General features: G+C 52.0%; 8 protein-coding genes across 8 annotated transcripts; 4 read left to right on the top strand and 4 right to left on the bottom strand.

Annotated features, from left to right (window-relative positions):
- Positions 1 to 33: 33 nt before the first annotated feature.
- On the bottom strand, positions 34 to 1,278 carry PV08_06746 (uncharacterized protein; the record flags this gene model as incomplete). Its single annotated transcript, XM_016381079.1, has 4 exons — positions 34 to 410; positions 461 to 1,055; positions 1,108 to 1,218; positions 1,270 to 1,278. The coding sequence occupies 4 exons, from the start codon at positions 1,276 to 1,278 to the stop codon at positions 34 to 36; spliced, it is 1,092 nt and encodes a 363-aa protein (XP_016234181.1).
- A 504-nt stretch (positions 1,279 to 1,782) lies between these two features.
- PV08_06745 (uncharacterized protein) lies at positions 1,783 to 3,883 on the top strand (the record flags this gene model as incomplete). The annotated part of the gene is made up of 4 exons (XM_016381078.1): positions 1,783 to 1,803; positions 1,863 to 1,972; positions 2,034 to 2,641; positions 2,691 to 3,883. The coding sequence occupies 4 exons, from the start codon at positions 1,783 to 1,785 to the stop codon at positions 3,881 to 3,883; spliced, it is 1,932 nt and encodes a 643-aa protein (XP_016234180.1).
- Positions 3,884 to 4,962: 1,079 nt separating this feature from the next.
- Positions 4,963 to 7,815, bottom strand: PV08_06744 (uncharacterized protein; the record flags this gene model as incomplete). The annotated part of the gene is made up of 2 exons (XM_016381077.1): positions 4,963 to 7,237; positions 7,286 to 7,815. 2 exons carry the CDS (start codon positions 7,813 to 7,815, stop codon positions 4,963 to 4,965), a joined length of 2,805 nt encoding a protein of 934 aa, XP_016234179.1.
- Positions 7,816 to 10,370: 2,555 nt separating this feature from the next.
- On the top strand, positions 10,371 to 13,395 carry PV08_06743 (uncharacterized protein; the record flags this gene model as incomplete). Its single annotated transcript, XM_016381076.1, has 2 exons — positions 10,371 to 10,402; positions 10,464 to 13,395. The coding sequence occupies 2 exons, from the start codon at positions 10,371 to 10,373 to the stop codon at positions 13,393 to 13,395; spliced, it is 2,964 nt and encodes a 987-aa protein (XP_016234178.1).
- Positions 13,396 to 14,185: 790 nt separating this feature from the next.
- On the top strand, positions 14,186 to 15,932 carry PV08_06742 (uncharacterized protein; the record flags this gene model as incomplete). The annotated part of the gene is made up of 2 exons (XM_016381075.1): positions 14,186 to 14,689; positions 14,865 to 15,932. The coding sequence occupies 2 exons, from the start codon at positions 14,186 to 14,188 to the stop codon at positions 15,930 to 15,932; spliced, it is 1,572 nt and encodes a 523-aa protein (XP_016234177.1).
- A 269-nt stretch (positions 15,933 to 16,201) lies between these two features.
- On the bottom strand, positions 16,202 to 18,685 carry PV08_06741 (uncharacterized protein; the record flags this gene model as incomplete). Its single annotated transcript, XM_016381074.1, has 2 exons — positions 16,202 to 18,525; positions 18,574 to 18,685. The coding sequence occupies 2 exons, from the start codon at positions 18,683 to 18,685 to the stop codon at positions 16,202 to 16,204; spliced, it is 2,436 nt and encodes an 811-aa protein (XP_016234176.1).
- Positions 18,686 to 20,328: 1,643 nt separating this feature from the next.
- PV08_06740 (uncharacterized protein) lies at positions 20,329 to 22,434 on the top strand (the record flags this gene model as incomplete). The annotated part of the gene is made up of 1 exon (XM_016381073.1): positions 20,329 to 22,434. One exon carries the CDS (start codon positions 20,329 to 20,331, stop codon positions 22,432 to 22,434), a length of 2,106 nt encoding a protein of 701 aa, XP_016234175.1.
- Positions 22,435 to 23,314: 880 nt separating this feature from the next.
- Positions 23,315 to 25,783, bottom strand: PV08_06739 (uncharacterized protein; the record flags this gene model as incomplete). The annotated part of the gene is made up of 1 exon (XM_016381072.1): positions 23,315 to 25,783. The coding sequence occupies one exon, from the start codon at positions 25,781 to 25,783 to the stop codon at positions 23,315 to 23,317; it is 2,469 nt and encodes an 822-aa protein (XP_016234174.1).
- Positions 25,784 to 26,061: the final 278 nt, after the last annotated feature.

Here is a 26,061-nt window from a genome sequence, read left to right as displayed (position 1 = left end):
CAATTGTAGTCAAGCAATCCAATCTGGAGATTGTCACGCGGTCTTTAGCAGAGCCTGTTCCATGTCTAACCACCGACCTCGTCTCAGAGGGTCACGCAATTTGAGCTCATTCAACCAAGCCAACACCTTCTGTTTGTCGTCTTCTTCCATACTCTTGTTCAACTTGGCTTCCAGTAATGCACATTCAATCAGAGCTTTGCGTGCCCATTGACAGTCTTCAGCGTCTTCCAGCACCTCCTCTATATATTCTCTCTCTGATGCGATATACTTCAAGCGCTGCTCGGTGGTCAGATTTGGTGCCATACTTTTTGCGGCTTGGTCAGGGTCAAAGGCACACATCAGATTCTGGTGATAGAACCATAACGATTGGTCAAAGGGGTCGAACAAGGCTGTGTGAATCAGTTCGAGCTCTATGTCGATCAGCAAATGTCAAATCCACGTTGTGGCCCGAGGCTCCTACCATCATCTAGCATCTTCTGTCTCTCTTTGTCGCTCGCATTTTCTTCGGCCAAAATCTTCACAATGACCTTTGTTCGATTGTGCCAGGCAGAGAAATTGGAGAGATTGGTGCCTATCATTTTTTTCGTATATTCCAGTTCTGCTCGTGACATGCTCTGACCTTGCAGAGCCGGGCTTTCAAGGTTGCTCACCACCATGCGTCGATAGCCCCAGCCGTGGAAGTTTCTGCTGTCGCGACTCAGCATTTTCGCAACCAGGCCTAGTTCTTCTTCCCAAAGTTTGCGGGCCTGAGGAGCTGGGAGCAGTGCCGTCGACTGCTGGAGAAGCCATAGCCGATGATTCCATATCCAATAACACTTGGGAAATTTCAGTAGCAGAGGGAATAGGAATTGCAAGTCCAGCTGTATGATGTCTAGCACGTTACTTATCCTTGTCTCCTCGGTGATCTTTCCAGCCCCGACGTCCTTCTCCAGATCTCGGAATTCATTGACGTATATACGCCGGCGGTGATTCCAGATCGTGTAGTATTCCGGGTTCTTTTTGAGTACTTCGGCCGTTTTTTGTAATAAGGCTGGCGTAAACTCTTTCGCTTTGACCTTTGTCACTGTTAGCATGGAAATTTATCACTGCTGAGGAATGGTTGAAGACCTTCTCATTGACTTCTTCTACAAGTTGCTTATATTGGCCAATTTCTTTCAGTTCCTTCTGCCTTGATTCGTCTGTCCGTTCATCACGAGCAGCTGATCGGGGAATTCCATGCTGTCCTCCCAATTAGTCGAGTCTACCCAGCAAATGTCTCGTTAGACCTACACTCGACATCTTTCACGGCAGTTGCAGACCGAGGTGATGTTCATGAAGATTCCATAGACAGACGTAGGCAGCTGCTGTTTGCTTTGTGGCGTAGTGATGGCGATGGACGCTGATGGCAAGAACGGAGGGTCGTTAGAAAGGCAACTATTTAGTCAGTCTTTCTGGTGCCGCGAAATCTCCGCAATAAAAGTCCAGGCGCCTTCAATCAACCCTCTTGTCACTATCGCCAACTGACCACATCCATAGGCCTCCATCTCGATTACAGCTCAATGCAAGTGATGGCTTGCCTACTAATGTAAATACAGGTATTAGACAATGCTACGAGGATCGTACTAGCAGCAGAGCCATACCCTCATCCTGTGGTGCCTCTGGGGTGCCTCGGCCTCCCCATGGTCTAGAACTGGATGAGAGCGACACTGTTAATCACTGTTCTCGACCACAATCTCGATGGACATCCGCCCTTCGAACAGAGCGTGGAAGTTCTCCTAGGCCTACTTCCCTGAGCCATTGGCAATGGGTGATCAACAACATGATGTAGAATCACATTCACGCGTCGGCATAGATGCTTCGGAGTTGGATGAATTCCTCGACAGAGGCCGATCTTTGCTCAGGCACTTGCCGCAGCACCCGTCCACCTCCATCTTGCCATCAGAAGATTACCCATCTCGACAACTTCCACGATTGCGACGTCGTCCTTAGCAGGGTCGGTCGTCAAGTGCTGGAACTCCGATTCGAGCCCAGTCTCGCTTCACTTCACCTAACAGGTTTATACCTCAGAGACCTTTGCATATCGACAAACGCTCGTCCTACCAGATAAGCAAGCCTACTGCTCTCCTTGAAGGTCGAGAAAGAGACGAGAGACGGAGGGACGAGCTGATAGACCCTTTCCGGTCGGTTAGCGAGGCAAGATCCCGGTCGTTGGCTAGGCAGAGACAGAGACATAACGCCTACAACCTCCGGCCTCCACATCATACCCCATTATTCGTTCATCACTCGGATGGCTCATCATCACTTCCTGACGGTCAAGGAGGACTTGAATCCTTGCGCCGTGTCAGCGGTGGCTTCTGGACCGTGGGAGGTCAATTGACGGCACAGCTCGGACAACTAGAGGGCGTTACCTCTGCCACAGGAGGTTTGATAGCCAGTGGAACGACTGCTCCGTTACACACAGCTTCATTTCTCGACCAGGACACAGATGCCGATCAGACGGTTGGGCATGAACGCCGTCTCGCTCTCGCTCTTGATATCGACCAGGCCAGTCGCATCTTGCTCCAGGCTTCGCCATTGGGGAAAATCATACAGGACCTTACACAGAAGCCTCGCAAATTTGACTGGAGAGACAGTAGTTGGACTCGAGATACAACAGGTGCCTGTAAGCCCAGCTTTAACGATCACATATGCATTCCTAACTTTGTGTCCAGCTCTAGCCTTGGAAATCCCAGAACTTCAGCCACCTACGAGCGAAAAGACAATGCCATCAGTCCCCTTCCGAGTACTTGACGCTCCTCAGCTGAAGGATGACTACTACTGCTCTGTTCTTGCTTACAGCCATACTTGTCATACTCTAGCCGTGGCTCTAGCGCAGAAAGTGTACTTGTGGACGGAACAGTATGGCGTCCGCCATCCTCCTTTGCGCCCAGCTCGAACATCCAATTTCGTAACCTCTCTGGCCTTCTCGTCTGAATGTGGTGGCAGGGCAATCTTAGCCGTTGCTCGGAACAGTGGCACTGTCACTCTTTGGAGCTTACTGGAGACAAGACCCAGGTTTGAAGCACCTCACTCATGCGCAGCAACATGTCTGGCCTGGAAACCAACTGTAACACCTCGCCCCTCGGTAAATTCACATGGATCCCTACTTTGTGAGGATCTTCTGGTCGGCGATGACTGTGGCAACATTTACTATTACTCTTTGGAATGGCCTGAGCACGCTCCGGGGTCGATGTCACTCCTCGCGAAAGTTGATGCTCATACCCAGAACATCTGCGGTTTGGCGTGGTCCCCTGACGGCGAGCTATTTGTGACTGGTAGCAACGACAACCAGGCATTCCTGTACGACCCAAAGATCATTATAGAGGCTCAAAACGAAAGCATTTCCTCAAGTACAGCCGTTGAAACCCCTGCCCGCTCAGCAACGCCTCTCCATCGACCTGTTCCAACAACATTAGGCCTAATGACTCCACCAGAAAGCCCAGAGAGGAGCAGTCAGAGAAACCAGAACACGACAGCAGGTGTGATTGCTGAGCCCGATGAGCCTACAGAAGCCCAGGGACAGGATACTCCACCTACGAGCCCTCCATGGCGTGGAAGGCCTCCGAGGCGACTGCAAGCTCAGGATAATCGATTGACGACGAGCCCGGATGGCTCTACGATGAACAGCCCCCCTCCTATCCGAAACAGCTTGGCAGATCCAAGCATCCCTGGATTGGGGAACGTGCATGTGTACTCGTTCTACCACTCGGCGGCTGTCAAGGCTATGGCCTTTGCACCGTGGCAGCCAAGTCTTCTCGCTACCGGTGGAGGTAGCAACGACCGCCAGATTCATTTTTTCCATACAGGTTCAGGAGCTACTCTGGCGTTGATCAACGTCTTTTCTCAAGTCACGAGCCTGGTATAGAGTACCACTCGACGAGAGATTGCGGCAACCTTTGGGTATTCCCAACCTGAACATGAGATCAGAATTGCTGTCTTCAGCTGGCCCAGCTGTGATTGTGTTGTGAGCATCCCGTGGGAGCGGAAACAGAACGGCGAGGTGGGGCGTGCGTTGTGGGCCATTCCATATCCCGGGGGACCAAATGATGCTATACCTAGTCGGAGACAGAACAATTCTTCTGACGGCTTTTCAGAATGGGAGGCTATACAACAAAGAGAAGCGCAGCGCAGGAGCATTACAACCGCAGTGGCTCCACGACGTCGTGGTAGTCCTGCGCCTGGTCTGGATCGGACCGCTCCTGCTCATCCGTCAATCTCGACATCCTAGAGTCGACCTCGAGACACTGACAGAAGAGATCTTCGCGGGGAGGGGGAGCCTTGGGCAAGTCGAACGGAGGAAGAAGGTAGTCTGATCATCGCTTGTTGCGACCGTACGGTCAAATTCTTCGAGATCTGGGCAGGAAAGAGCAAGGGCAAAGGTCGAGGTCTCGGCAACCAACAAGGGGTTCTTGGCGGAAGTCGTGTGCTTGAAGGATGGTGTGAGCACGTTGGAGTCGATGAGATTGGCTCTGGTGAGGTGATTCGGTAGACGAAGATTTGCTTTTAGGAGGCTCTTGAGCTGTGTCACTCACTACTTGGGAGGGCAGGAGGCTATGGAAATATCGCACCATTACTAGCTGAAGTATTCATAACATATTGCATATGGACAATAGTGGCACTACCGTGGGCGTAGTATCATTTGGAAAATCTGCTATGCCAATGCTCACAACCTTTTGACAATGCCAATACCATTGCCCATGTCTGTAACCGAAATCAAAAACAACGCCACATGCTTTTCTATGTCCAAGCCGGTTGGTGACGTGAACAAAGCTGATCGAGTGCTATGCATGCACAACATCCATTACTTAGCTCGAAACTATCCTGGCCGTGAGCTCGTGCAGATTGAAATTTGGTCAATCTGCTCATCTGCTCGCCGTCCGTGACAATGTCCACGGGTCAATTGTGAACAGTCCTCGACGACAAAGGCTCTCGGTCGACATTTCATCATGCCCGTTTACCACTCTTCTTCTGCTTTTTCTCAATCTTCTTATCCGTTCCTGTTCCCTTTGCCCTTGACTTGGACTGAGTCTGAGGCTGGGATTGAGACCTGGACGCTGCGGCAGGGGTAGGGGCAGGGACGTCTTCAGGTTCACTGTCCCCTTCGACGTGCACGTCGTCCTCATCGCTTTCGAGGTCGATGGACCCGTCGTTGATGAAGCTGTCCATGTCGGAATCCTCTTCGTCCTCGTCGTCGTCCTCGCTTCGCCCCGAAGAAATGTCCGAGTCTGAAGAAACGTCAGAGTCGGAGGCACCTTCCACATTGGGGTTGTCGCGAGTGTCGTCCGGATCTGAATCTGATTCTGCCACACTGGACTCTTCGGCCTCGGCGTCAACGAGACCGGTGCGATGGCCGTTTGTTAAGGTATTCTGTTCCTCGTCTTCATCCTCGTCGTCATCTTCGTCTTCATCTTCATCTTCATCTTCCTCGGCAACGCCATTTTCGAGGCGCATCATGTCCTCATCTTCATCTTCACTCTCGGCTTCGCTGGCAATCAACTCTTCAAGCGCTTTGCGTCCTTTGCCTTTGCCTTTTCCTCTGGGTCTCTTCGCTGGCCGTCCAATGTCTTCGTCTAGATCGTCGTCGTCGTCGTCCTCATCCTCGTCGTCACTGTCCCAGTTATCACCCTGCACGCCTTCAATGTAGATCATGCCAGGCTCGTCGTGGCCTTCCCTCCGCGCGCCCTGCGCGGCGAGGACTTCCTTACGATACCGCAGCTGCGCATCAAGCATGTCCAGTTTCCCCTTGAGCAGCAGTAGACTGTCCAGTGTGCGCGTCCGCTGGCCGAGAACCTGGTACAGTGTGCGCACTTTGGCCGTGGCGTCGGGCTGGGCGGCGATCGCGCCTCCGTGAGTGATGCACACCCACTGGACCCAGGCAATTAGGTTGCCGTAGCGGCCTGGTCGGCTTGCGAGGCGTTCGGCGAGTCTCGAGAGTAGCGCCCCCGCTAGCTGCGAGTCCAGACGCTGAATGGTGCTGCGGACGATAGTCATATCACGGGTATGCAGACACGCTTCGAGGAGGTTGTTATCGTTTGTGCGTAGTGCTTGCGTGAGGACAGTGCCGAGCGACATGCCGCTGGGCAAGGCGGCTCCGGGCCGGCTTTTGAGTGTCGTCGTCGCCTGGTCGGGCGGCAGAGCAGAGGAGATGGCGATCTCAGAGTGGTGACGAGATGCCAAAAGTTCACCAAATGTTGGTTCAGCATCGCCTTCTGCATCCGCCATGTCTTCATCCGAAGCTGCCTGTGTAGCAACCGCGGTGGCGTCCGCTCCGGCCATCTCTTCATCCGAGTCGGGGACTTCAGGGTCTTCATCGTCAGCAACAGCGTTTGGTTGTCTGGCTTCCTCCTCGTCCCCGTCGTCTTCCTCCTCCTCCTCCTCCTCCTCCTCATCATCATCATCACTCTTATGGGCGGAGGCCTCGCTTTCATCACTTGCAAGGTCAATGGTGACTGGTTGTGTTCCGCCATTGACGACAACCGTCTTTGACTCGTCGACATGAGATTTGCCCATGTCTTTGACACCGTTCAATGTGGCAGTGTTCAGCGTAGATGCTGAGCGAACTTTGACGATGTCTCTCTGCCCATCGAACAAAAGTTTGCCATTCCCTTCATCCTGCCATCTAACCTTTTGGAACGAGAAGTCGGCGCCGCTGTCTGCGGATGCAACCACAATATCATGGCCTTGGACAGAGGTAGCGAAGATTGGGATGTGCTTGCTCTTCGAGTCCGGGCTTACAAGGCGAATGGAAGCGCCGGCTTTTCTGGTCAAATTCTTCCTGCTGGACTTGAGGTCACCATTGGCTTGTTCTGGCACGGCAAAAGGACGCCAGAACAACTCGATACTACCGTCCTTCGTTAGCACGGCGAGCAGTTGTTCTCGTTGTATAGGCGCAACGTCCTCAGATGGTTCGTGCAAGTCTGCGGAGACGACCCCACTTCCAGCAACCAGTGTCCGAACTAGTTTCTTGGTTTGGATGTTGTAGACATTGATGTATCTGTCGGAGTCTGAAGCGAGAAAGAATTCTTCCTTTGCCGTGCCCTTGATGCCTGATCGGAATAATGAATTGACAGCGTTCTTAAAGGAATCGTAGCGTGCCACTGTGGCTTGTCCATTTGTGTCAAAATCGTACGCTAGAGGGGTGGACGACGCACAGATAATCTGAAAAGGGTTGGCGGAAGGAGCTGCGAGGATATTTATGGGCTCTGGAACATGAATAGTTCTGCTTCAATTAGTCCGGTGTTTGAGGTGCAAATGGACATTTACTAACCTCAGAGGTCGACCCTTCGTCAAGTCCCACTGTATCAGGTTTGCATCTTCTCCTACGCTCCAGGCTTCTTGGTAGGAGGTGGATGGAGAGAATTTAAAGGCTGCAATTGGTCTTTCATGTCCTCCGCTTAACGTGCCAACGACTTTGCCTTCTGCGGGCGAAAACATACATATCTCTGAGGTGCTCGTTCCATAAGCAACGACCGCACCTTCAGCATTCTCTTGGCCCCTTTTGCGCTTCTTTTGTTGCTTTTGATCCCGGCCATAGTAACCCCATTCGAGGCAGGTGATCCTCGAACCAGGCTTGGTCTCGTGCTGGCAACGCAGTCGACCTGTGGTGGTGTCATGGATGCGCAGCTGTTGAGAGTCGAAGCTCTGTATGACAGATGCGAACAGGCGCAACTGTAGTTGCGAGGGTGCAAACGAAGACTTCAACACCGAAGACTTTTGCGACGTTGCAGATACTGACGACACCGCTGTGCCTGCGGAGGAAGGTTTGGTTGCCGTACGGGAAGAGGATTTCCGACTCATCTTGATGGGCTTGCTCGTAAATTTGAGCGTGGAAAGAGGGAGCAAGGAGCGTTGCTTGTCGGTACACTACTCGACCTTTACCTTCTCGAGTATTGTGGGTGTAGCGTGCTCTCTCGCTGATTTGATGATGTCCATATAAATTTCCTCTGTAAAAAAAAGTTCGGAGTTTGGAGAATGAAATGAAATGACAAAGTGCCATTAGCCGTTAAACCATAATGGTGCTAGCGTCTAATTGTTTCGCCTCCCTACAAAAAAGAGTCAGGTCGGCAGTAGTACATAACTAACCAGCCTAATTCAGATTACCTAGGCAGGTTTCTCTTCTCTTTCTGCTCACTCTTCTCGTGTCCATCATCGTCTTTCACCACACGGACTAAGAAATCTCGCTCTTGATGAACTGTCTGTTTGGCAGCATCTTTCAACAGGTCACGCATGACCGAGCCTTTGAGTCTGGAACTTGGACGAGGTTGAATGATTGTTCATACTCCCGATGTGCCAATCGTCTTTCAACAAGTGAGCTGCCGGTGCGACTGCGCCATTATCGGTTGCAGAGTTCTTTTGCGAAGCATGTTTATTTATTTCGAAATGGACTACCCAGAAAATGACTGCGGTCTGCTGCTACCAATTTATGTTTGTTAACATTTCTGGACACAGGCAGCCGGAAATGTCAACCGGCATGCTCTCGAACAATCTTCGCTCCATTAACAAATGGCTGGATATGTGCATGATCGAAAGCCTCGTCGACAGGGAGTTCTAGTTCTCACTTCGAGAGAACACAAGGCGCAGCTTCGATGCAGGATTTTAAGGAGATTTGCGGCCTCTCACTGATCCACGGCTCGACCGGTCAAGCCGGCAGCTTGCGGAGATTGCTCAACCGGGAACAGAAAACGCCTAAGATTTCAGGCATGATTAGCGCTGCTTGCGCCCTGTGTGACCATTTCAGTGGTGCAAAGCAGTTGAACAATGGGACAATTACAGGCACCCAAAATCCCAGTCAAAGGACCGAGTCTGATGGCATGCCTCCGGAACCTTGAATCTACATTACTCGGTACGGAATCAGGCTCCGACTTCTATACCGCATCCCGCTGCTTTTCCGGCGCAAGATTTGGTGGAGGCAGCCTAGCGACCACGTGACCCTCGTTGCATTGAATCACCGTGATGGAACGGAACAAACATCTTCCGTCAAACTACTGGACAGCGATAACCGTATGACACAAAGCGGTGAGCAGGCTGCAGGGCCAGGGAGTCCGGCGCCAGGCAGATGACAAGGTAAGTGCAAGGCATGAAAAAGAAAGGAAAACGAACAATGCGCAGTTGGCACTTCAACAAAGTGACCCTCAGGAGTATACAGGGTACGAGGACAGGGAGTACTTGGGATCAGCGAACCAACGCTGGACTCCGTTGAGATGCAGAGAAGCGAAGGCACAGGAGAGTCGGAGTGGAGAACGATCGAGGCGGAAGCTTCAGCAGGCATTTGAGGGAGGGAAGGAAGGTGCTTAGGTGGGCGCACAAAGAAAATCAAGCTCGGGCAGGAGCGACTGAAAAATCGAGGCGCTTGGCCCCGCTAGACCATTTATTGACTAGGGCACCGTGTTTCATTGGTGGCGTGCTGATAGCCAGATCCATCTGACACCGTCGAAGGCTGGTTTGATTGGACCTAAGGCGGGCGAGCGACTCTCACTAAACCCTTGCAGGGATTGCACGGTGCTGAAGCCACATCAGTGACTTTGTTCCGAGGCTACTTAAGGATTTCGCGCCCCTCGTCCATAAATTCGCTGCTCCTAAAAGTGTGATGCACCGCACCCCTTCACCTCCTTTCTCCCCAAAACAACCGCCAACACGAAGCGACGCGTTTTCCCGCCAAGCCTCGCTCTGATTCGCTTTGCCACACACACGCGTCGTCGCCGCTTTCTCTACTTCCATTGGCAACTCAACACCTTATTATTGCATCAAGGTATAAACAACATCCGGCAACATTCGTGGTACCTTTTCATCAACTATCTCAATTGCACGAGCCCCGGGCATCGCACACCCTGCGTTCCCCTCGCCGTCACCGTCGCTGTGCTATTCCGGCCAGCTTCGTACCACGCCTCAGGTCCCCAGTGCCCCAGATATCACTGGTGCCTGCGTCCACTCAATTGCGCGCTCGTTGTGCCAATTGGTGTCTGCCGGACTGTCACGTGACTATTCTGGTGCACGTGACCGGTAGAGATTATCGTTATCTCCGAGCAGCCGCTGCCGGCCATATTCCATTCACTTCCTCTACGGAGTGAGGATATTGGTCGCATTCAACGACTTCAGATTGAAGCCTCGTTGTTGCCACTTGATTGTGTCAGCAACTATTGTTTCGATCTCTCGTCAACTATAAATTAATTCCGCCTTCTTCTATTTACCATTCACCTACACCTCAAGCACCCTTTGTCGCCGCCGCTTCTTTCATCACCTTTGCCACCATCTGGCTTGTAAATTACCCTCACCATTAATCTATAATCTTTCATCCTGTTCGTTACTCCTTCCGGCTGGTCCGATCTTTTGCCATAGAGAACACGCTTGGCATCATGGATGTCGAAATGCAGATGGAGGCCAATGGGTAAGTCATCTCACCGCCCTGCATTTCTGCTTCACTGGTCACTCATACTAACTTTCAGCAGTCTGCCTGCACAATTTGGTTCGACCTCAGAACAGACCGCCCAAGAACACGTAGTCAGCAATTTGACTGCCTCAATGTCAAACTCTGACGCGCCAATCAGTTTGCCTTCAAAACCGGTGGTCATTGAATCCACGTCCCAGTCAGAGTCAATAGCGGATTCGGTGCCGCAGTCGCTACCACCAGAGGCAGTGTCAGAGGTCGTGTCTCAGGCAGTTGCAGAACCACCGCCTGCCACAAATGGTACTGGTGAAGTGGTAGAGACCTCTATTTCGACCATTCCTGATTCCCAACCTCAACCATCACCTGAAAATATTCTGTCCGTTCAACCAACAGCATCAGAGAGCATGACCGACTCTGTGGTGCCTTCTTCCATACCGACTGAAATCCAGTCCTCAGCGTCCTCGGAACAAATTCAATCAACTATGGACACGGAGATTCCTGAGCCGGCCTCAGCTCCAACCCAGCCTCCCGAATCAGATTTGCGCACAGCACCTCACTCTGACGCTTTGAGCCCAGAGGCTGTTGCTGTCATTGAGGCTCGGAAACATCAGTTGGACAATTCCGCTGACACTGCGCCATCCCCGCCAAAAGAAGACGTGATGGATACCACCACAGTGCCTGAGTCTGCGACCATCGCCGAACAGCAAACTGTTGCACAACAGCCGCCTGTCACCAACATTGGTTTGCCCTCACCTCCGGCTCAGTCACCGCCCGATGCACCAGAGTCAGTGTCAGCTACCTTGGCCGTAGAAAAATCTTCCGAGCCTGTCGCTGATGCGCAGCCTGTCCCAGCACCGCCCGTTGTTCTGGAACCCCAACCCGAACCTGAAACAAAGCTCGAACCACAGACAGAACCTGAAAAGCCCATCGCGACAGAAGCAGAAATACAACTAGTCCCTGTGGCGGAACAGCCAAGAGATCCCGCACCGACTCCTGCACTGCCTACGGAACTGCTTGAATCTTCAGCACCTGTACCGCCGGTTCCGGAGGCTGCACCAGCACCAGCCACGATTGACGAAGATCACGACATGATTGATGTACTCCCTGCGAAACAATCCCGTGCACGAGAAGATGATGGTCCTGATTCAGAACGTTCGGCGAAGAGAGTCAAAACGGATGAATCAGGATCCCAGTCTCAGGAAGCGCAATTCAAAGTCCCTCAAGTACCTGCCGTAACATCGTCCCCCGTGCCAAATGGCGCGCCGACCACAACAGTTGGTCCGACCGACGGAGATGATACAATGACCGCTGCACGATTGGCGCATGTGAAGAAGGTCATCTCGAACCTGAAGAAAAGCAACTCCTCGGCCGCCTTTCGCTTACCAGTGGACCCTGTTGCGCTCAACATCCCTACATACTTTGATATTGTCAAACAACCTATGGACCTGGGAACAATCGACTCACGCCTGAAGAATAACAAATATTCATCTGTTTCTGCTCTGGTGAATGACTTCAACCAGATCATCGTCAACTGCGTAGCTTTCAATGGAACTGAGCATGGAATCACGCAGCAAGCGCGGAAGATGGAATCATCCTTCAAAAGTCAGATGAAGAATCTTCCCTCCGCTAGCCTGGAAGAACCGTCGAAGGATGCAAAGAAAGCAGCCAAAAAGCACGAACCTACCAGACAACAAGCACCTCGACGACCGTCAGTCAGCACAACTACCACCCCTGTCGCAAAAGCTGCGTCCCCCAAGCCTGCTCCCGCAACCACGCCGGCATTTGCTCCAGGACCAGATGGAATGCCACTCATTCGACGTGATTCGAGCCTTGCCGATGGCAGACCAAAGCGGGCCATTGTACCCACAAAGCGCAACCAGGAATTCGGAGGCAGGCCTAAGAAGAAGAAGTATGAGTTGCAACTGAAGTTCTGCGACGAAGTCTTGAAAGAACTATCAAGCCCCAAGAACTGGACAGCGAACCAGTATTTCACTCATCCAGTTGATCCGGTGGCGTTAAACATTCCGACCTACTTTCAAATCATCAAGAAACCCATGGATCTCAGTCTTGTTAGGTCTAAGCTGGCCGGCAACGCCTACGAAAGAGCTAAGGACTTTGAAGAGGATGTTCGCCTCATCTTCAAGAATTGTTACAAGTTCAATCCCGAGGGGGACTTGGTCAATTCCGCTGGTCATCAGTTGGAAGAATTGTTCAACAAGAAATGGGCTACCAAAGACGAATGGATTGCCGCTCGCGAACCTCCTTCTGCACCGGAGTCTGAGGCAGACGAAGAGGAAGAGGAGGTGGAGGAGAGCGAAGACGACGACGACAGCGAAGACGATCGAGCGGAGAAGATCAAACAGCTGCAGAAACAAATCGAAGAAATGTCAAAGCAGATGGGCGAACTGACGCAGAAGAAGGTCAAAAAATCCAAATCTCCACCAGTCAAAAAGAGCAAGTCCAAAGCCAGCAAGAAGGAGAAGCCAGCGGCTCACAAAGAAAGCAAGGACAAGAAAGAAAAGAAGAAGTCTGGCCCCAAGGCTAAAGCCAACGCGGATCGTTATGTGACTTTTGCGGAGAAGCAGTACATTTCTAATGGAATTGGTATGCTTCCGGAGAAGCAAATGTCGGAGGCTCTGAAAATCATCCAGAACAGCGTTCCATCACTTGCCAATACGGATCAGAACGAGATTGAGCTCGATATCGAGGAGGTGCCGAACCATGCCCTGTTGAAGCTGCTCAACTTCGTCAAGCGCTATGCCGGACCTCCTCCAGATGAGCCCAAGGCAGAGCCTACCGACAATTACGCACCTGCTGCGACCAAGAGCAAGAGGAGCAAGCCTATGAATAAGCATGAGCAGGAAGCGCAGATCGAGGAACTCAAGGGCAAGCTAGGTGCTTACGCTGGACCAGTCTCACCAAACGCCATGCCGTCGATAGAAGGCGACAGCAGTGACGATGATGGTGATTCAGAAGAGAGCGAAGAGGAGTGATTTGAGAGCAGACGAGGACTATGGAGAATTGCGGTGTTGTGCAAGGGCTGAAACCGCATTGTGCCTCTACTCCGACAGTTACTACTCCTGGTCACGATGCTGCTTGCTCTTGCACGATCGCAGTTACTGGCGTTTTCCGATTGCCACGGCAGGGAGAATTAGGTTGAGATGCGTGGTTTACCAAGATTGGATGTGCTACCGCGGCCTATGACAGACTCGGAAGAAGAAAATGATATCCTTGAGATCTGAGCAATGGTGCCTTGGGATGTGGAGATTACCATACGTATGGACTGGTATTGCACTCAAAGTGCAGCCTCCTCAATCAGCCTTTGGAGCTGCAAAAGTGTGTAGATGTAATATGCAATGAAAATGGCAATGCGGGATGACGTTGAAAAGAAGTGATTGTGCACGATTTTGCTGTCGTACGAAGTGTTGTCGATGGCTTTGATTCCAGGATGATTATCACAGTGTGTATATGTGTGAATGGGTTGTAGTCCAAATACCCTGCGGAGTACGAAGTATTGCTCCCTTTGCCATGTGTCTTGTAAATGTAAATGATGAATTAATGCTTGACCGTATCTTTGGCACTTTGACCCATTTTTGTTTTGTACTCCTGGTTCCTGAACTCCATCCTTATTGTCCATTTTGTACAAAGCACGCGTATCGAATTCCGGGAGGGACATGAAATAAGAGGAGAGTCCCTAGGGAGAATCAGAATGCCGGATTGGTGTTGTCAACTTTTCCTGATCAAAGGTCATTCGAGTCTGGGAATGGGGAAGTTAGGTCGACGATGATCCCACCACTGTCTGAGGCTGCGCTTGATGCGAACCCTGCATTTGCGCGGTTGTGGAGTTACGTGACCGAGGAGATTCTCGAGGACGATGGGTCCAGAAGGATCGTGAACCAGGAGAGGACGAAAGAATGGCGACGAGCATTCGCTGAAAAGAGCGGAAAGCGTGATGCTGCGCGGGGGCGGGCACGGAGAAGAAGAGTAGTGGCGGTGGTAGGGGGAGGATCGGTGCGGCGGGTGACGGATGATGATCAGGAGGTACAAAGTGATTCCAGACAGGAGGTTGAAATTGAGACTGATGTCGAGGTCGACGGAACCGACGAGGATGAGGAAGATGAAGCGCTGTCTGGATCGCGAGACGGGAGTTTGATGCAGAACAAGGAGAAGGAGAAGAAGAAGACGAAGACGAAGACGAAGACGAAGAAGAACGACTTTAGCCTTGAAGAGATGCTGCATGAGACGAGGGTCGAGAAGATGAGGATGCAAGTGTTGATGGATGTGTTGGTAAGTGTTTACTTCACCGTTTGTCAATCTGTGTGTCCGTTTGTCTGTCCACCGTTTTGTGTGATTGAGCCTGTCACCACAAACACCTTGGGGACTGACTCCCTTTACCTTTACGGAACACGGACCTTGGGTTTCGACCTGCAGTCATATCTCTAACACTGGATGGATCGAGTAGAGAGACGTGGCGTATTCGGATGCTTCTCCTCTCGGTCCTGGGGATTCTGCAGAGGAAGAAGAGAACACGACGCGAAGTTGCGGAACGACACAACCACATCCACATCCACATCCACACACGGGAACCACGAATGCAACGTCGAGTGGAAATACAAACGCAAAGGCGGTCAAGGACAATTTACTGGTCATGACAGCCTACATGGACACGGAGCGGCGCGGGTCATCGGGACATCCCAGCAGGCCACAACACGGACGGTACGCACATCACGACCCGTCTCTACCTCAGCTATCACGAGCCGAGCGAGAGCTGTTGAGTGAAGACACGGCAGTCTTTAGAGAAAACATACCCGCCATAGCGAAGCAGGTCGGGAGACGACTGGTCGAGGTTGAGCGCGGGCTCGGGGAGATGAGCAGATTATTGTCGGCCACGACGAACACGGCGAACACGACGAACACAACACCAGCACCGACATCAACCGCCCTCGTCGACAGTCTACGACACTGTCAACACTACCGGAACCTTCTGCGCTCCTCGCTCTCTCCTCGCCTCGGGGACCTCTCCACGGCCCTCGTCCGTCTCCTGTCGCTGCAGCGCGAGCAGTTGTCCGGCGCCATCCGCACCCTCGAAGCGGCCAAGCACGGAACCGTATCGCGCCACGCGCACGCCCGGACTGCGTTCTTCGCCACGGTCGCGCGCGCCATGGCCCTCAAGACCCGCCTTGTCCTCCTCGAAGAGCGAAGCAGGGTGGAGAACAGCGACGCCGTGAAGGCGAAGAGGGCGCACGCGAGAGAGATGATGAGTCAATTGGACCGCGAGGACCGCGACGTCACGGCGCGAATTGAGGACTTGAAGCGGATAGTGAGCGAGTATGATGCCGTCGATTCCCAACAAACCGCCGCCGGCGATCGCGTGGAAGGCAAAGGCGGCGGCGGTGGTGTCATGACGAGACTTGGAAAACGGTACGGAGAGATTGAAGAGGAGATGGACATTCTCAGGAGTGACATCGAGAAATTACAACTGGGACAGAAGACGAGATGGAACGGAAGAAAACCGGAAAGGGACACATAAGACGGTTGATACAGTGAACCGTCACGTATCTGCCTGGACGTTCGTACATTTCCATCAACCATTAATGACGGGGTGCTCGCTCGTAAATGATACCTTATTTTCTTCATTCATTTCTTGTATCCTTGAAAGTCTTAAAAAAATCCTTGGTACGTTCTATGTAGTGTCAAGTCTTCTTTGTCATATCATTTTCATTTCGTCATCTCATGGTCATCCATCTAAATCCAATCCAATTGTCTTTGCTCTCATGACGCATCCATGTCAGACACACTTCACGCTTCGAGTGGTCGCGCAGCACGAGGCCATACACGCTTATACAAGCTCACGCCAATTGCATCGAGAGGATTGATTTTGCCATCGAACGTCGCCTTGAAGTATCCGTGCGTGCCGAGCGGTTCCTTGATGAATCCCTGTCGGCCACGCTTTGTCCACAACGGCAGTGCGGCGAACCACAAGACATCCTCGCGGTTGAAGAACATGTACCGCACGGTCACGAGTTTCTTGTGAATCTTGAACGGATGGCCTGTCAGGATGAGTCTCTTGGCCACGACGCGCGAAGACGAAGGAGCGAGCGTCGTTGCCGAGCCGATCAGACGTAATTGTCCAGGTTCTCGAGACACACCACCAGGTGCCCCTGGAGCACTCGAATCCACAAGGGCCGGTGCCACATCATCTGCTGCTGCTGCTGCTTCACGACGGAACACTAGGACGGGTACAGACCCCCATGTCAGAGGCCCAGTAAATGTGGCGATCGCTGTTCGTCCCGGATGGAGGAAACGGTCAAACTTGTGCACGTCGTTTGGTGTCTGTCCCGCAGCCGAGAAGATAGGGTTGATGATCAACCTGCGGTGGCCGATCTGGACGACAACTTCGTCCTTGGATTTCAGAGGGCCGTCGAAGTCGGAATTGAGGGTAAAGTTGAGGTTGACTACCGCATGTTTGTGTTCGTGGCGGAGAAGAGCAAACATTGACGCCGGCGCAGGTGCCGATGCTAGTGAGACAGGCACATGGCGAAGTTCAATCTCGACTTTCGTTCCCGCAAGTACCCCGCCAGCCAGCGACTCATTGAGAGCCGATTTGTAGGACCTCTTGTAGTCGGGGACTTGAAGGAGTCTTTTGTATTCGAATGGTTCATAGGCCGCATCCTCAGCGTGGTTCCATTCACTTGTCCGCAAGCTCTTGAGACCACGATATTTCGCCAGCCGTTCTCGAGCCAACACATCTGGGTGCAGTTCGATCTCATCAGGAAATTCAAGGTCGTCTTCCGCTTCTGTCTTCCTGCTAGCTCTGAACTCTTCCAGCTGACGCGCTTCCTCCTCTTCATCTGCGTCCACATGCATTTCAGACTCTGGGTACTCGGACTGTCCTCCTTCTGTCATGGCATCGCCATTCGTGATAGCTATGCCATCTTCAGGACCTAATGATTCTGCGGCATCCATGGCGACATCGCCGTCGTTGTCATCCTCCGCCATATCAGAGTCAGAGTCGGAGACATCGTCTAGATACCACGCGGCCTGGTAACTTGAGGTGCCTTTGGGAAGTTTTTTCGGTGGAGCGGGAATGTGAGAGTTATCGTCCGAGAAGTAGTGGTGGTCATCAAGCAGAACCCCCTTGTGCTCTGTTGTAGCAGCAGTGCTGGCAACATCATGCATCTCTGCTTGTTCCGGTGCCAGTTCCGCCAGTTCGTCTTGATCCGCAGTTGGTCTCCATTCGTTAACAGGCACATCTGCATCCATTTCGTTCGCTTTCCGCTTTTGTCCTTGCCTGGGTACTTCTCTTATAACGTTGATCTGGAAATCTCCCCAACCAGGAACATGGACCAGCCTGTCCGGATTCAGACCCTTGCCACGAATTGTGCCACATAGAGTGACTGCGGCGGAATCGGCTCCGTCGTCAATATTGCCCCAATTCACATTTTCGATCAACATCCAACTCCTATCGTCTCTCCATCGGATGCCTCTCGTAGACGCAGTGCACATGCTTCTGACCAAGTTGGAACAATCTGACTTACTGTCGAGGCTTGACAACTTGTCCGATGCAGGGAAATACCGTCCAATGGATATCTTCAGGTCCGTCAAATGTCGAGACCTCTTTGCTGCAGGAACCTTGGCTTCAATATCCTTCACTACCGCAGTGACGTTTGTGATGCCCTGACCCTCTAGCGCTCTGAGGAACGAATCTTCCACTTCGCCGAAGGTTTGTTCCGCATCCAGGACGAAGACGACCCAATCTGCCAATTTACAAACATCGAGGGCGTTGAGGAGGTCGAACGTGGCGGGCAAGTAGAGTAGGTTCCGACGAAATCTGTCAACCTTAACAGGAACCGTGCCACTGGAAACGTCAGGGCCGGAAATGTCGACGCTTTCGTTCAGGGCCTTGATGGCGGCATAGGAATTGATCGTATTTGATAAAGGTACAATGGCAATATGTTTGGCAGCGCCATCTGTCCCCTGGAAAATATGTTCTTCGCCCTCCCTCTTTTCCTTGTGATTCATGCGCATTTGTTTGGCTTGATTGCGTCTGGTGAGTTTCGACATAACTTGTTGATGAGGGGTCTTTCTCTGGCCTTTGTGGGCTCGATGACTTTCCACTTTGCCTGAGAATCGGTCAGTCGGTGGTCAATATTGGTGAATGGCTCTCCTACCTTTCGCCGCGTCCTTCAAGGCACTCTTTGAGGCGTGGCGGGATTTGTACGGCTTGTGCTCTTGTTTCGTGGTACTTCTATGATGGTGCACAGAAGTCATAGTCGGCGCCATTGTGGACTTGCTTCCAGAACCTCCAGCTTTGAACCTGAAGGGCAGAGACATGTCATGGACAACACAGTCGGAGGGGTCGTCCACTCCGCAGTTGGAAAAATTATTTTGTTACGCAGTGGAGTTGATCAAAGCCTTGGCGACTAGAGACAAGCCTCGTTGCCTCAGCCTTGTAGCCTCGCCGACATAACGTATCATTTCGAGCTCACACGCGGGAGAGAATGCCTCAACAACTTAATATACCCCTATGTCTAAGTATTTGCGAGATCTGGAAGAATCTGATATCAAAATAAAGTCTTGTATTTGCCCGTCAAACTCGAACCACTGTCCATTCCGGAAACTCCAGACCCCCCCCTTTTGACTTCATATTACAACTCGGACAATTGAGGTGGTTAACCGGTTCGGGAAATTTTGGACGCCATACAAAGTTGAGAAGCCGGTTGCCCTCCTCTATGGCATTGTTTGTCCCTGGTATGGTAGAGGTCAGATGTTGGATACCTGGGGCATGAAACAAGGTAAAATCTTTTCTCAAATACTGCGTTGGCTTCTTCAGATGCGCCTTCTTCTTGGACCGTGGCACGAATGACACAATACCCAACATATTTCCGTTCAGTATTTGGGTACGATACCTTTCAGATCGTTAAACTCGGTCCATCAGCACCTACAAGCATTTCACCGAGCACGCTCTCCTTTCCACCGCCAGCATCGTCATACGATACTCTCGCTTTACCGCCTTCGTACAAAAAGATGGTCACCGTACATCCGTGTCTATAGTCAATCTTGCCGTCACGTAGAATGTGCAAGGAGGTTTGCAGTAGTCGCGGCGCTGGTGATCGTAGTTCACACATAGCATGTACTAGCACAGGACCAAATTCGCCATCGTCTGCTTCGTCCGTCCCTCCCTTTAAGGGGAAGACACGACTCCAAGGGAGGGGAAGAATAGGAAGAGGACGAAGGCAACAGCTGTCACCGCCGAAAACCCATCAACAAGCAAGCCTAGAGATCCTGTGAGGGTGTTGTCAGTGACATCGTGCCATATCAGCGTTCCACTAATCAGGTTGGCGAGATAGCATCGGCCTCTGGAGGCAAGTGACCAGGTGAATGCTGGAAAAGTGCGACGGGATAAGCCCATATCCCAAAAGTCGCGAAGCATGAAAGCGGGTAGTGCATCCCTCCAAACCGAAAGACCATAGGAAACGCTAGTGAACAGTGACACTTGAGCTCAAGCTGGTAGTCCAAAGTCACCGAGACAAAAGACGAGATCGCCAGGAGACCAGGATTATTGGTGAGCCTCACTAATTAGCCCGGCGCTGAAGATCTTTTGACTGCGCCGCGGGGACGCCCCGTCATGTCCGAACAAGCTAGCCCAGGGAGCCCAGGGAGCCGACTACCGCAGGAAACAGCCTAGCTCTACATTGGTAAGTATCGTACTGATTGGTGGGCAACTTGTAAGACACCCTTAGCCCAACACTTGCAAGGAGTACGAGTCTCTTATCACTTTCTAGACTCCCTCCAAAAAGACCAATCCCTCATTGTTAGTGAGAATTGTATCTGGTCCATCTGTCCCATTCCCTCGTGGCAATGCTTCGGTAGGTCTGTACACACTGCCTGCTGAGATAGCACCGAGCACTCAAACCTCGCCCGCCATGGCGCGAACCCGTGATGGTCTCCTGTCAGAGAAGCGCTACGACGACGACGCCGCGACCCTGGTCCCTTCAGATGAGGGCTCCGAAGATGAGAGCGATGGAAGTGCAGGGGGTGCCGACACTGTCCAAGATGGCGATCGAGATATCCTAGACGAGACAGAAGAGCATGAGAATCTCCTGCGCAAGCCAGGTAAACTCGACGCTGTTCGGGAACTCGCTGGCATACGTGGCAGTAAACAAAACGGGGCCAGAAAGACTGGGCGTCGCAAAGATAGACTGAAATCATATGGGAGACGCGCCAAAGGGGAGTCGGATACAATGTTCGAGATGGAAGGTGGTTTCAAAGACACAAGTTCGCAATCATCCACAGATTCCGAGATCGAGGGGACCAAATGGGATAGACGAGCGCCTGCGAAGTCGCATCGGGGACGCCTTACACTGTTGTTGCTCGCCATCATCGCCCTGTTCGTTTCTCTCGTCTTCGGGGCGTACAAGGCTTCACACAAACATACTCTTGCTCCAACAGTCCATCGGCTGACCCGATTGTCCAATGGAACGCACACTTTTCGCCCAACGACAATACTCATATCACTGGATGGCTTCCGAGCCGACTTCCTCAATCGTGGCCTCACCCCTGCTCTCAATGCCTTCGTCGCAAGCGGTGTATCGCCAAAGTACATGCTTCCATCCTTTCCCTCAGTCACCTTCCCCAACCACTTTACGCTTGTGACAGGGCTGTATCCCGAGAGTCATGGCATTGTCAGCAACCAGTTCTGGGATCCTGACTTTCAAGAAGAATTCTACTACACAAATGTCGGTGTTTCAATGCAGCCTAAGTGGTGGACCGCGGAGCCAATATGGGTGACGGCAGAACACCACGGTGTACGATCAGCAATCCACATGTGGCCTGGCTCCGAGGCTCATATTCCGGATGTCGAGCCTACTTATCTTGACAAGTACAATGGATCGGAGGATCTCACTCGTAAAGTCGACAGGATGCTACACTGGCTCGATTTGCCAGGTGACGATGATGGCGGCGACGACGTAACTGAGAAACGACCACAATTGATCGCAGCGTACGTACCCAACGTCGACGCAGACGGGCACAAGTACGGACCCAACAGCACCGAGATCAGAGCAACAATAGCCGACGTTGACAGCATGTTTGTCAGTCTTGTGGAGGGTCTCTATGCGCGAAACCTGTCTGAGATTGTCAACCTGGTTGTTGTATCAGATCATGGCATGGCCACGACCTCGAATGATCGTCTTGTGCAGCTTGACGATTTGATGGATATGTCCTTGGTGGATCACATCGATGGATGGCCTCTACGTGGCCTGCGACTGAAGAACCCAGATCGCGATGTTCCGATTTTGTATGAGCAACTCTCTAAGGAAGCCGCAAAGGCGGGGTCGTTCGACGTGTACACCCTGGAGACGATGCCTGAACGTTACCACTTTTCCAACAACGACAGGATAGCACCTCTCTGGATAGTTCCGAAGACAGGATGGGCCATCGTGGAAAAGTCCGGTTTCGATGTCGCCGAGGCACAAAAGACGGGTCAAGAATATCAGCCGAAAGGTCTGCATGGGTATGATCACGAGCATCCTCTCATGCGAGCTATTTTTGTGGCCAGAGGTCCCGCATTCCCGCACAAGCCAAACAGTCGGCTGGCACCGTTCCAGAATACCGAGGTGTACAACATCGTGTGCGACTCTTTAGGCATTGAGCCTCATCCCAACAACGGAACTTTACGATTACCGTTAAAGCCGGAGGGCCTACATAGCGATGCCGATGCCCCAGTCGTTGATATACCCGCAGATCCAATCGACCAAGGCGAGAACGTCGCTGATCCAGAACCCGAAAAGCCTCAAGATAGTCCTCCTCAAGAACATGAAGAGGATCCGGTCGATGCCACAGATCCGGTCGGTGGAACGGATCCCGAGCAATCTGATGATCCTTCCGATGATGGCGGTGGCGCCGACGATGCAAAGAGCAAATGGTGGAAGTTTCTCCACGAAGGACTTCAGAAAGCCAAAGACTGGGCCAAGCAATTTGTCGAGTCAATCAGGGGCAACAAGAAAGGCGAAGGTGATCCTCCTGTGTGAATTTCCACTGTCCGCCTTGACTAAAATGGCAATCGCCGCTCGAGCCATTCCCTTTTTCCCCCCACAACGAAATCTAACAAAGTCCATCTTTTCGTATGTCGACGCTATCTGTTTCAGGCATGTCCTCGTCATTACTGGAACGAGCAACAAGCCACATAACGAGACTTCGATGAGCTTCCGGTCGCACCGAGTCCTTGCTTAGATCCCTTCGACAACGAGGACCGAGTGATGGACAACAGCGGAGATCATGCTTACGGCCTCGAGGCACATGCGTTACCCAGCCTGCTCCTGCTCAGGCTGGTGAGCGGCGTTTCCACCTTTCACAGTCCACTTGCGTCTCTTGGACGACCGACAATGTGACAAGGTCATCGAATCAGGGTTCAAGGATTCGGAGTATGAACATTGGGAGCGAGCAATAGCGATGTAGGGCTGGGTTGGTGTTGAGAACAATAGGATGCTGGTCTAGTTCATCGGCAGATTTGCCCGGTTCCGTCGGATTCGCTGAGTGGAGGAGAGCACCGTCGAGTCCGACGAACGAGACCAAAGACCTAGGTGCCTGATGGATGTTCATTGGATTACTACGAGATCGCGATGGATTGCTGGGTTGTGGGCATAGGCTTGCGGAAGAAATGATGGTCTCCTTAAACCCATGGCACGACGAGCCCGAGTACTTGAGTCGTCTCGAGGATGATTGATATTATAAGGGATGTCTTATTCTTACGATTATACATATCCATATAGAAAATACCAATATCTTTTGAAGGAGACGGCGGCGAAGGAAAAAGGTATCAATAGCCCTCCCTATCCATGCATCCTCTATTTCACGAAGAGCCAACGAAATCTTCACAATGGTGCCTGGTCCTTTCATGGTTGTCGTGGTTCAACTCGTACCAAAATGATCATTCTCCTTCCGCACGAGCCTCTTCCACTGTTTATTCTTCGCCAAAGCCTCCCTCTCCAAGCGCTGCTTCTTTTTACGTTCGTACACGGCCCGAACAGTTCTCTTTGTAACGTCCTTTCCTTCTTCGAAATTCGCCCTGGCCAGACGCACGACATTGTCAATTTGCTCTGGCGTGTAGATAAAGTTCCATGTACTCATGTAGTCGCTCGTGTCCGGGTTCACGCCCTCCACCTTGTCGTTTGGCAGCAAGGGAAAATACACAACAGCAATGCCGGCTTCCGGATGCGCGAGGTGGAAGGTGCTGTCATCCGGACTGTCCCACGCCAGACGCTTCGACGGCGGTGGTTCCTCGTCGGAGGTCCGCTCTGACTTGGTCCCGACCCAGACATTACAGGCGCCGAGTTCGGTGGCGGTCGCATCAGCGTCTCTACCGGTCGTAGGGCTCTCAGGAACGTCGGCGCCGCTCTGTTTCTTGTTTGGGGCTTGTTTTTGTTTCTCTGGAATTTCAGCCTTCTCCTGGCGATCTTCTTCTCTGGCTGCTGCAAGTTTGATGGCTGCCTCTTGTGACGATGTCGCCTGCGCCTCAGCAAGTGCTTCTGCATTCTCCTTAGGTTTGCTGGAAGGTTTTGGCCAGCCTGCGCCTACCGGCCATCCTTTGATGCCTCGCTGTTTGGCGTACCCATCGACAACAGAAAGCCAGTTTTCTTTTTGAATGTCAGCCGAAGCATCGAAGGCGACGAGGATGTCGACGTCTCGTCCTGGTCGCAGGAGAGGGTAAATTGGAAGATTGTTGCTCATTCCCGCATCCATGAGTTGAAGATGGTCACTCTTGAAGACGGACTCGGGACAAGTGGATGGTAATTTGTCCTTCATGCCGTAGACGAAGTTAGGCACAGTGGCTGGTTCGATGGGGTGTATCTTGATCAAGTCGTCGTTCTTTTCCTCTATCAGGCCGTCTAGACCTCCGAATCCGACTATGCCTGCCAAAGCGGGTTTGACCTCTTTGTAGTAATGCGAAAGAGTCGCACAAAATGCGGAACCCCAGATACCGAGCAGAAGACTTTGTCGAATTTCAGGCAACGCAACGCCTGTGTCAAGGACCAGGTTTCTCCCTTCATTGAAAGGTCGGCCCAAACTCCAAGTGGGAATACCAGCTCCAAACTCTTCGCACCAGATTTCCCAGGGATGCATTTCTATCCATTGAAACCAAGCTTCTTTTCGCGCCTTTTCTTTTATTTTCTGTTTCAAAGCTAGGTTGTCTTTGGCCTGATCTCTTTCTTCCTCGTCCACCGGTATTTCGTGTCTGACTGCAGTATAGATAGGCATTGGGTATCGCCCATGTTCAATATATGCACGCTGGTTGGATAGTTTCAAGTCGTAGTCGTGCACGTCAAGGTCACCACGAGGGATCATAAGTCGAGCTGCAAGAAGCAAACTGTAAATATCGACCAGGCCAAAGGATGCGCCGGGGTCACCCTTGAGCTTTTCAACGAAGCCGCTGAGGATGAATTTGTTTGTTGGTGCGCTCGTGACAAGCTTCAGAGCTGGCGGAGGAAAAGCGATATGTGTGCCTAGCCGGGACTTCAAGTGCTTTAAGATGGCCCGATGGTCCTGCTTCCCAAGAGACGAATAGAAAAGTGTCTGTAGCCAGCAACTCCCGCTGACGCCAGCAGTGTATGTCACACAGTCAAACAAGCCAGCCTCTTGGGCGGACAGGTAGCTGCTCGTTCCCGCAACCATCGCACGCAAACCACCGCCACTACCACACATGGCAATAGTAGGCACATCATCAGGATGTATGTCTTTTTCATCTATATCCAGGTATTTAGCCAATGCTTTAACGACGTGTTGCCTCCTTTTGCGACGAAACTCAAGCTCATCTTTGCCGAGAGTATCGCCAACGCGTACGGTCGCACTCCACAGTATCTCAGGATTGATCGAGGGATCTTGCGCCTCTTGCCATATCTCATCAGCCAATGATCCCGGCTGCATTGACAGTTCTGCTTGTAACTTCTGAAAAGCATCTGGGAGGCCTTTTGCCCAGGCCGGAATGACAAAATCAGTAATCTTATCACCCAGAGCACTCCATTCTAGCCTGGCGATTCCTTCTCGAATACTGTTGAAATTCCGCGAGAAGGCAGACCAGGAAGTCTGGTCATCGTCCTCAAAACCTGGAGTGTAGTGGTCTGGGTCATTAGCCTTCCCAATGGCATCGGCGTCTCCTCGTTTCGCGGCATGCTCGTGTTCATGGTCTTCGTGAGAAAAGTGGCTTTGCATACGCCGTCCGTATGCGACTAGGTTTGCATCTTGAGGGAGAACTGGTCGGGAGGGGCTGTCGAGTTTGGCGACACATGTTCGTCGAGTTGCGCTGTGACATCCAGCACACGTTGCAGCTGCAAGCGCAGTGTAGCGGAAATGGCGGGAACTCAGGATCCTCGCAGCGCTCATAGCGACCAGAGCGCTGGAGTTATCTTGCTCTAACAGACATCAACTTCCATGCTAGAAAGAAGAGCAAGTTGACTCGAAGTCTCTCGCCACCAGTTCACTGCGAGTCACTCAATAGCCTTGTTTTTGTTGAGCGTTCATGACGTCTGCGGAATCGCCCGAGACAGACAGTTCCTGACTAAGACAGAAATGGACTGGCGTGGCTGGTGCGGCCTCGAACGTGTAACACGGCCATAACCAAACCTTACTCCATCCCAGAACACAGACTCGTGCCACCGACA

Source organism: Exophiala spinifera (assembly GCF_000836115.1).
Source record: "Exophiala spinifera strain CBS 89968 unplaced genomic scaffold supercont1.5, whole genome shotgun sequence".
In the NCBI taxonomy this organism is placed as follows: Eukaryota; Fungi; Ascomycota; class Eurotiomycetes; order Chaetothyriales; family Herpotrichiellaceae; genus Exophiala; species Exophiala spinifera.
This window is presented reverse-complemented; position numbering and strand designations above follow the sequence as displayed.